Source organism: Leptodactylus fuscus, chromosome 4 (genome assembly GCF_031893055.1).
Source record: "Leptodactylus fuscus isolate aLepFus1 chromosome 4, aLepFus1.hap2, whole genome shotgun sequence".
NCBI lineage: Eukaryota > Metazoa > Chordata > Amphibia > Anura > Leptodactylidae > Leptodactylus > Leptodactylus fuscus.
In genome coordinates, this window is record NC_134268.1 from 119385187 (window position 1) to 119396614 (window position 11428).

The 11428-nt window shown below is 41.7% G+C and overlaps 1 protein-coding gene across 1 annotated transcript; it reads right to left on the reverse strand.

Annotated features, from left to right (window-relative positions):
• Positions 1–755: 755 nt before the first annotated feature.
• Positions 756–2497, reverse strand: LOC142201161 (uncharacterized). Its single transcript, XM_075271989.1, is given in 3 exon segments — positions 756–1646; positions 1679–2022; positions 2064–2497. Coding segments are annotated over 3 exon segments (1470 nt in total). The 5' UTR covers positions 2299–2497.
• Positions 2498–11428: the final 8931 nt, after the last annotated feature.

An 11428-nucleotide genomic window follows, 5' to 3' on the forward strand; every position in this document is an offset into this window, starting at 1 on the left:
CATTCTGAAGGATGCAAATAAAGTTGAACGCAATGGTGAAGCAAGAGGCCATCAGCCCGTATCACCTGCCCGTAGCTTGGAGGTACATCATGCCTGCTGCTCCAAAGCCACCAGCAGTGGAGTAGATTCCTAGGGAATCTTTTTTTCTTCCATTTTAGGATGTGATTAGTTGAAAATGACTTTTCCCAATGATAGAGCCGCTTTAATGACTCCATTTTGGTTGCCTATAGCTTACTGACTAGATTTTATTAACTCTTTTTTTGGAAGGGGTTCTGTTGGGGGGGCTCAAGACCCCCTGAGGTATGTTTTTCGTAGGCCTAATTGAAAAAGAGGAAGTTATGAGCGCTCGGGTGACACACACAACAGACACAGCTGTCAGTTATTCAAGTACCACACTTTATTGTACAGTATCTCAAGTATATATAGTCACAGACAAGCAGCAAAGCATATGATCTTATTACATCATGTCACAAGACAGGCTGAGGCTAAAAAGCCTTTGTCTTAAAGTTTCCATCTTTGCTGCTTAACAGACAATTTTTAAGCTATAAGAAGCTAAAGATATATGCTGATGATCAGTTTCAGTCCCCCCCCCACCCTCGTGATTGTCAACTGCAAACTATGTAGTTTCCAAACGATATTTTAACCCCTCACATCTCCCCCATTTAAGACATTATCTTCATATCAGATGAGTACATTCACCTAGCTTATCTAAGTGCCAGTCCTGCTGGATTCCCCATCTGATATTCCTATAATGTCTACCACTTATGTTTATCTTTATCAAGACATCGATTAAAACACATCAAAATTAACTTGAATAAACAATATATAAACAATATAATCATAGCAATTTGTACAATAGTTTGTAATATCCCAGTTATCCACCCACCTGTTCCCCTGAACCAATTAGCAGGATTCAAAATGGAAAATGTGTCTGACCACCAGCTATCTTCCTTCTGCACAACCTCCTTCTCATACTCTTCCCGTAGTCTGTATATATCTTCTAGTTTTTGTTTCCCTTTAATATTACCTTCTGGATCGATATAATGGCAACAAGTAGGTCCCACCACCTGACACATTCCACCCTGGGCCGCAGTAACATAATCTAGTACCAGGGTATGTTGGTTAGTGACTATGATCAGCTGGTTTTGTACTGCTATGGTGGTATTAAATACACCTAAGATACCCCATATTTGATCATCTAAGTAATCGGTGGCTTCTACTAGTTTATCCCAGGTTTGCATTATCATTGGGTAAACAAGGATTGTACTGACTATTTTGTTCCTTTTACTTGTTTGGACCAGGTGGGGTCTACCACTTTTCCTACGGGTATTATCAGCTGCTCTCTTGTACAGAGTGTGTTTAGGTATGGCTTTTGCATTTAGTTTATCAACTACAAAGGTGGCAGGAGTGAGTCTCACTATTGTACTTGTACCTGTCACCCCCACCGGTAACCACTTGTATGCATTATTTCCACATGCACAATACATCTGAGGAGGTAGATCAAATAAGGCTGAGTGTTGGGTAATAAGTTTGTGCACAAGATCCACAAAGCTGGATATATTCTTCAGCATACACCAAGAGGGTTGTTTGCCCAGGGCCCCACAATATCCAAAATCTCAATTTCCACAAAGTTAAGGTCCTTTTTCCTATAAAGCCTTTCTTCAATTATCTCATTTACACATTCAACATTCCCGGGTATTTCCTTACATGTGTGATTATTCCCTTCTATGAATAGATGTGCATGTTCCCAGGAGGTGTTGTGTAATGTTCTTTCTATGATCCAAGGTGTCCAAAAATACCCTCTCTTTTTCCCATCATCAGCAAAACTTATCTGTAGTCGAGTTTGGGGAATTTCTCCTAATATAGTAGCAGTGGATTTGTTTTGTGCAACCCATCTTTCTCCACTATATATCACATATTGGACATCCTTGTTATTACCAGTAAGGATACCTTGCCACCATGGGTAATCTGTCCATCCTACTATTGGTATTCCTACAGTAACATTTGCCCACAATTTCCACACTGCTTCTTTAGTACCATGGGTGTCACCCATAGAATCAGACCAATCAGTTCTTCCATGGGGACAGGCACAGCTAAGAATGGTAAACTAGAGGAGGAAATAGGTGAGTGAGTGCATATCCAGCAATCCTTAAGGGCATTATTGAAACCTTCCACCATTACAAGATGGTGTCTGACAAATTTATTGTCAACTTCTCTATGTTCCTGAAGAGATTTCCAGGTTCCACTGATTGTGAGTCCTTTAAGAAAGCATAAGACAAGTAATGTCCATGTCTTCATTCCTGCTGTGGTTCAGGAACCTTTTTACAATGGGAAGCGTGTATCCAGGTAGATTTTCCCTCTAACTTGACTGAGGTAGGAGTAGTCAGCAGCACTTGGAAGGGACCGTCATATCTGGATTCAAGAGGCTTCCTGGTGTGTCGTTTCACGACCACCCAATCACCAGGCTGCAAGCTATGTGTTCCTGAAAAATCAAAAGGGTCTGGAATAAAAGAAAACACCTATTTATGTGTTACTTTCAGACTTTGACACAAGCTCTGGACATAGTTGGCAGTGCTGTCATAATTAAGTTGTAAAGTCTGGGGAAAATACAACCCTAGTCTAGGGACACTTCCAAAAAGCACCTCGAATGGTGACAGACCTGTCTTTCTATTAGGAGTGGTCCTCACTGAGTATAATGCTAAAGACAGGCACTTTCCTGTTTCTGCCATGGCTTTCTGGATTTTTAACTTGAGTGTGCCATTCAACCTTTCCACTTTGCCTGAACTCTGGGGATGGTAGGGTGTGTGGAAAGCTTGCTCAATCCCCAATGCAGACATTATTTTCTTCATTATTTCACCTGTGAAATGTGTACCTCTGTCAGATTCTATCACCTCAGGTATCCCGAATCTACACACAAGCTCAGACATCAATTTCTTGGCAGTTACCTGTGCAGTTGCTCGGTTGACCGGATAAGCCTCCACCCAACCTGAGAACAAATCCACACAGACCAACACATATTCGTACGTTCCAGATTTAGGCAATTGTATGTAGTCTATTTGTAACCTTTGGAAGGGGTACAGGGATTTTGGTGTGCATTTGGTGGGTGTCTTAACTACCTGTCCTGGATTGTGTAGAGCACATATGTGACATGCTTTTACGTGATTACCTGCAGCCCTTCCAAAACCTGGAGCAAACCATAGTTTACCTACTAGTGACTCCATGGCATTTCGAGAGGCATGCACCTTACCGTGGGCCAAACCAGCCATTTGGGGGTATGCTGCTGCGGGCAGACACAGTCTATCCCCCATTTTCCACATTCCTTCACATTCTCTGGCACCAGCCTTTGTCCATTTCTCAATTTCCTCACTAGTCACCCTAGAGTACAGCCCCTTGGGGTCTGCTAGGTCAATGTCTATTTTGTTCACCTGGTTGAGACCCTTCCATGGCAACAGTGCTACTGCTTTGGCTGTTCGATCAGCCTTCTCATTTCCAATACTCTCAGGGTCTCTTCCCTTTGTGTGAGCTCTGACTTTCACAATTGCCAACTGCTTAGGGAGCAATATGGCCTCCATCAACTGACTTACTAAGTTTCCATTCTTAATTGGCTTACCCTGTGCCGTCAGGAAGTTCCTAGACCTCCATGTTGGACCATAATCATGTGCAATGCCAAAAGCATACCTGGAGTCAGTGTAAATGTTTGCTGTGCTATCCTTAGCTACTTTGCAGGCTTCTATAAGGGCTTTCAGTTCAGCCTCTTGTGCTGACATGTGTGGTGGAAGGGCTTCTTGTACTATGGTGTCATGTGTAGTGACTACAGCATACCCTGTAACAAATTTGCCTTCATCTGTTAGGTACCTAGAACCGTCCACAAACATCTCATAGTCAGGATTCTCTAATGGGACATCAGTAACATGACTGAAGCCAATTGTCTCCTGAGACATCAGGTCAACACAGTCATGGTCATGTTGACTGTCAAATAAGTCATCTTCTGAGAGGGAGTTCAAAAATATCTCGTCATCTACTCCCCCCTTTGAATCATGAACTCCTATTGGTAAAAGAGTTGCAGGATTCAAAGTTAGGCAATGCTGAAATGAGATGTTGGAGGAGGATTGTAGAGCAAATTCCATTTTACTCTGTCTCGCCAAAGAAAGATGACGTCTGTCTACCTGTGTGAGGATTGCATGGATGTCATGTGGTGTGTATACCACTAGGGGGTGGTCTAGAACAATATCTGAGCTTTTCTCCAGCAGGGCCTGTACGGAGAGTACAACCCTTACACAAGAGGGAGTTCCCCTTGCCACAGCATCCAAACGTGCACTATAGTATGCCACGGGACGCTTTCTATCTCCATGTTGTTGTGTGAGAACTGCAGTAGCATGTCCCATCATCTCAGTGACATAGATTTGAAATGGCTTCTGATAGTCAGGCAAGCCTAGGGCAGGTGCACTGGCTATCTGGAGCTTAAGTTGGTAAAATGCATCCAAAGCCTCTGGTGTCAGACTGAATGGTTTAGAGGAGAGACAGTCATACAATGGCTGCATGGTCAGAGATGCAGACCTGATCCATGGCCTACAGTATGACACCAGACCCAAAAAGGTACGTAACTGAGCATGGGAGGTTGGCACCTGCATTTCTCTTACCACTTTGGTCCGTTCATCTGAAAGATGTTTGATACCTTGGCTCAGACAATGTCCTAAGAACACCACCTTTTGCTTACAAAATTGCAGCTAAAACAATTTTGGCATTACTTTTTAACATTTAAAATTGTTTGCTGTTCATCATACAGTATAAGTAACATGTTACCGTTATTATTTCAGTTAGTATGATTACAGCAATGCCTAATTTACATTTTTTAAATTGATTTGCATTACAGATTCTGAAAGAGTGTCATTACAATGAGGTACTATTTTGACTATTTGTGGGGATAAGCACCCGTTCTAGATGCATTGGTATGTCAAGGAGCTGGAATAGGTTATTAGGCTAAGTTTTAAGATTTTAGGGGGGAGGGTTGTAATATACTGTAGAAAATGAATTTGAAACTTTAAAGAAACATTCCCAAAATATCCTACTAATATTGTAAATGTGAAAGTATGTATGTTTGTTACTCAATCACACAAAAACGGCTGAATGGATTTGAATGAAATTTGGCACATACAGTACAGACCAAAAGTTTGGACACACCTTCTCATTCAAAGAGTTTTCTGTATTTTCATGACTATGAGAATTGTAGATTCACACTGAAGGCATCAAAAATATTAATTAACACATGTGGAATTATATACTTAACAAAAATGTGAGAAACAACTGAAAATATGTCATATTCTAGGTTCTTCAAAGTAGCCACCTTTTGCTTTGATTACTGCTTTGCACACTCTTGGCATTCTCTTGATGAGCTTCAAGAGGTAGTCACCGGAAATGGTTTTCACTTCACAGGTGTGCCCTGTGAGGTTTAATCAGTGGGATTTCTTGCCTTATAAATAAGGTTGGGACCATCAGTTGTGTTGTGCAGAAGTCAGGTGAATACACAGCTGATAGTCCTACTGAATAGACTGTTAGGGCTTGTTCGGGCGGGGGGGCGGATTTTGACCATATTTTGACTCGGGGAGCCAAGTCAAAATATGGTCAAAAACTGCTTGCCACGATGTCCCGATCTCGGCTTCCCCCACCCCGGAGTTGGCTCAAATGAATGGGCCGACGCTGGTGGTTGCGGCTGCCAGTGGAAGCCGCGGCTCAGCGAGCTGTGAAATCCGCCTGAAGAAAGGGCAGCTCGCTTCTTTCTTTCCGCTATTGGCGGTTGCCGATAGCAGAAAAAAGAACGCTAGTGGTCTCCATAGACCAACATTGTAAAGGGGCGGATTATGACGTGGATTCCGCTGTCAAAATCCGCCCCTTTGGCCACGTGTGAACTAGCCCTTAGAATTAAAGGGTTTTTTTTTCTGCAGATATGTAACTAGTGGGCATCTGGCACCCAGGATCCCAACAGATAAGCTGTTTGTAGAAGCGAGAGGACTCAAAAATCCTATGCCAATGGCACATCGCATTGTGCGGTCACATGGTACAGCACCAGCTCAGTCCCATTTAAGTGAATGGGGCTGCACTGCAATACCAAAAAAAAGCCCCTACATAATTCCTTCAGTATAAACTCAACTAAATATCATCAAAATTTTTGAATATGGCATAAAAGTTTAAAATATTGTTTATTAAGTTGATCTCATATGCACGGATAACCGCTATCAATATTTAGATATAAAAAACCCATTTAGTAAGAATATTTGACTTGATCATGTAAACGTGCACCAATCCTTTACTGTATAATAGTAATCTGTACAGACACTCTGCCTATTGTCAAAACAATACAACAATTCTTCACCATTTTGACTTAATGTCTTTTCTGCCGCAGAAGCTTTACAAATCCTTCAGAAGTGCTGAGGTGACATTATTATTGTGGCTATTATTTATATGCACTGGAATTGAACATATTCTTCTATTGTATAAAATTGTATTGTACTTTAGATCAGTATCGGAGGGAAAACGGTAAATGCAAAAAAACACAAGTGATAAAAAGCCAAAGACCAATGCAGTAAAATGTTGAAAAAAGAAACTCCTGTATAATAAACGCTTACTGTAGCAAGACTTGAGGTTACTGCTTTATTAACAACTGACAAATACAGCAAAAGTCAAAGCAGAGCTCTCATAAAGTGCATGCAACTCAAATAAGACTGGATTCCTAGATCACAACCGGCTGCAGTGACAAATGACAGTCCAGACACACAAGTAACTCTGCAGGAAATGGCCCCTATTTGTATATCGAAACCAATATATAGTTCTTAAATATTTCTCAACCTCAGATATAAATATCAAGACAAATGTTAATAAATATCATATACATTCTAAGACCTGCCAATTATACCATATTGTCTTATACAAAGAAATGGAAACTTATATATATTTTATGACCTTACCTTAGCTTGATATTTCTGTTATACAATAAAGAAAGCTTATCAATGACAAAACATATTCCATTGTTAACCCCTTCCCGACATGCGCCGTAATAGTACGGCGCATGTTGGGTCTGTAACTATGGTGACCGCCCGGGAGCCGGGTGGCCGCCATAGCCGCCGGGTGTCTACTGCTTTAAGCAGTAGACAACCGGCTCTAATGCCTCCGATCGGTCCCTGGACCGATCGGAGGCATTAACCCCTCTGGCGCCGCGGTCAAAGGCGCCGGAGGCGCCATTTTCCCGGCGGCGCATGGGCGCCGGCATTTTGGCCGGGATCGCCGGCTCCTGGAGCATGTTCCAGGGCTGACGTCCCGTTGCCATGACAGCCGGGAGCCTTGTACAGGCTCCCAGGCTTGTCTGCAAATCCTCTCTTTTGCAGGCTGGTCTATGCAGCCTGCAAAAGAAAGGATGCTTTTTTGCAATGCATTGCAATGCATTAGCATTGTAATGCATTGCATTAGTGATCAGACCCCCTGGGGTTCAACACCCCTAGAGGGTCTAATAAATGCAAAAAAAAAAAAAAAAGTTAAAAAAATATAAAAAAATATAAAAAGAATTAAAAGTTCAAATCACCCCCCTTTCCCTAGAACACATATAAAAGTAGTTAAAAACTGTGAAACATATACATGTTAGGTATCCCCGTGTCCGAAATCGCCCGCTCTACAAATCTATAAAAATATTTTTCCTGTTTGGTAAACGCCGTAGCGGGAAAAATAGTCAAAAGTGCCAAACCGCCGTTTTTTCACTGTTTTGATTCTGATAAAAATTTGAATAAAAAGCGATCAAAGCAAGAACATTTCCCGAAAATGGTAGAACTAAAAAGTACACCTGGCCCCACAAAAAAGACGCCCTATGCATCCCCGTACACTTACGTATAAAAAAGTTACAGCCGTCGGAATATGGCGACTTTTAGAAAAAAAATTTTTTAACACAGTTTTGGAATTTTTTTTAGGGGTCAAAATGTAAATAAAACCATATAAATTTGGTATCCCTGGAACAGTACCGAAACACAGAATATAGGGGACATGTCATTTTGGCTGCACAGTGAACGCCGTAAAACCAAAGCCCGTAAGAAAGTCGCAGAAATGCATTTTTTCTTCAAATCCACCCCATTCTGAATTTTTTTCCTACTTCCCAGTACATTATATAGAATAATTAATGGTAGCATCATGAAGAAAAATTTGTCCCGCAAAAATTAAGACCTCATATGGCTCTGGGAGTGGAGAAATAAAAAAGTTATGGGGTTTAGAAGGAGGGGAGTCAAAAACGAAAATCAAAAAATGCCATCGGCGGGAAGGGGTTAAGCAGTGTTCACACTTCCGCCGCTGTCCACCCCGGGGTGTCCACTGGGGAAACCGGACAGCAGACAGCTTGCGAGCGGTCAGCTTTAAAACCCATTCATTTGAAAGGGTTTTCAAAGGTGACGTCTGTGCGCGTTTTCAGCCTCTCTGCCTGGTGGCAGGGGCGGTCGACTTTGAAAACCAATTCAAATGAATGGGTTTTAAAGCCAACCGCTCGCAAGCTGTCTGCTGTCCAGTTTCCCTGGGGTTTACAGCGGACATAAAGGGTCGACATCTAACAACGTCCAATGTTTGTGGATCATTGATGTAATGCGTGATGCTATAGGAGTGAATTTGAAAGATAAGATAAATTTCTGTACTTCTCTAGCTTTCAGTTTTCCTTTTAACAAATCCTTTATGTCTAAGATTTTAGCTTTTTCATACTCTTTTCCACATTTTCAGTATAACCCCTCTAAAGCAACCATTGCTTAAGATCCGTGGCTTGTTCTTGGAGACCATCTACACTACTATTGATACCTTTTAGTCTTATATGTCCATATGGGACTGCAATCTTTACATGCACTGGGTGAAAACTCTTATAATAGAGTAATGCATTTGTGACCCTGGATTTCCTAAACACTTTTGTTTCTAAACCTTTTTATGTTTTCTCAACCAACACATCCAAAAACTATAATACTTCATCGTTAATTTTCTGCGTAAATTTAATGTTCATGGAGATCCATTTAAATATCTGACAATATGCAATTTTTTTAACCCTGACCATAAAATAGGTGTGAATATACTGAACAAAATTACTTTACTCAAAAAACGCAACAAAAATATTTGCATAGGTACATGTGACATGCTTACCCATCGCGGTTCAATCCACTTGAATATACCTTTGATCATCACACCTCAAAGCATTATTTTCCAATATCAAATGTAAAGCTTTATAGATAAAATCAACCATATCTATACCCTTCCCTACTCAGGTCAAGACTCTTCTGACAGCCTCCACACCACAATCCCTACGGAGTAGAGACTTTTAACGTCTATAAAGGCCAACATAGGGCCCTCCCACCATGGTACCTCACTCAATATATTATGTATCCAGTCAAATTTCTTATGCAGTGTGGTGGATTAGGGCAGATGCTAATATTCCTGGGATAGTTTTCAAGGCCCCTTATGAGCTTGATATATGGAGGGGGGTGGTCACATTCTGTTGAATGTGTTCATAAATGTTACATATTTAATATGGCTGCCACCCTACCTATACGTAAGGCCTTTGTTGCATACTAGGGAAGACAGAGGTGGTGACACCAAATGGTCAAGCTTCTCTGGAGAAACATCAAGATTCTGGAACTAAGAAATCTACCTAATTTTGAATTGGCCGAGGAAGGAATTGAAATACCTCACCCAGCTTATGGTCCTTTGCAAGTGTTAGGCCGGTATTTCACCTTCTACACACTAGCCATTACCACTACCTTCAATTGAGTCATACCTGTAGGTAGCAATTTGATAGGGACCCAGTGACACTGACTGTGGCAAGCTGGAGTCTATGGTGCAATGGGAACACCTCTACAAACCAGATGTTTCAAATGCACATTGACAAGTGAGATATGTAACCACTGTGGTGACCATAAGGGAACCTTTAGTCACATGACCTGGAAATGGGTTCCCTAAGGCTCACTTGCTTATTCACTAGGCTTATCTGATTGACTCTGACCCTACCTCAATACAAAATGACATATGCATATTGGGTTATCCTATATAGTTTTATAATGATATGAGACTCTTGGATGAACACACAGATGACTATCGCCACCCCATCATAGGTGCTTTTTGCATCAGAGCTATGCATTAAATGTACAGTCATGGCCAAAAGTTTTGAGAATGAAACAAATATTAATTTTTACAAAGTCTACTGCTTCAGTTTTTCTAATGGCAATTTTCATACACTCTAGAATGTTATAAAGAGTGATCAGCTTAACAGCAATTACTTGCAAAGTCAATATTTACCTAGAAAATGAACTTTATCCCCCAAAACACATTTCAACATCATTGCAGCCCTGCCTTAAAAGGACCAGCTAACATCGTTTCAGTGATTGCTCCATTAACACAGGTGTGGGTGTTGATGAGGACAGGGCTGGAGATCAATCTGTCATAATTAAGTAAGAATGACACCACTGGACACTTTAAAAGGAGGCTGGTGCTTGGCATCATTGTTTCTCTTCTGTTAACCATGGTTATCTCTAAAGAAACATGTGCAGTCATCATTGCACTGCACAAAAATGGCCTAATGGAAGAGTATAGCAGCTAGAAAGTTTGCACCTCAGTCAACAATCTATCGCATCATCAAGAACTTCAAGGAGAGAGGTTCCATTGTTGAAAAAAAGGCTCCAGGGTGCCCAATAAAGACCAGCAAGTGCCAGGACCGTCTCTTAAAAGTGTTTCAGCTGCGGGATGGGGCTACCAGCAGTGCAGAGCTTGCTCAGGAATGGCAGCAGGCAGGTGTGAGTGCATCTGCATGCGCTGTGAGACGGAGACTCTAGGAGCAAGGCCTAGTCTCAAGGAGGGCAGCAAAGAAGCCACTTCTCTCCAGAAAAAAACATCAGGGACAGACTGATATTCTGCAAAAGGTACAGGGAGTGGACTGCTGAGGACTGGGGTAAAGTCATTTTCTCTGATGAATCCCCTTTTCGATTGTTTGGGACATCTGGAAAACAGCTTATTCGGAGAAGACGAGGTGAGCGCTACCACCAGTCTTGTCTCATGCCAACTGTAAAGCATCCTGAAACCATTCATGTGTGGGGTTGCTTCTCAGCCAAGGGAATCGGCTCTCTCACAGTCTTGCCTAAAAACACAGCCATGAATAAAGAATGGTACCAGAATGTCCTCCAAGATCAACTTCTCCCAACCGTCCAAGAGCAGTTTGGTGATCAACAATGCCTTTTCCAGCATGATGGAGCACCTTGCCATAAAGCAAAGGTGATAACTGAATGGCTCAGGGAACAAAACATAGAGATTTTGGGTCCATGGCCTGGAAACTCCCCAGATCTTAATCCCATTGAGAACTTGTGGTCAATCATCAAGAGACGGGTGGACAAACAAAAACCTACAAATTCTGACAAAATGCAAGCATTGATTG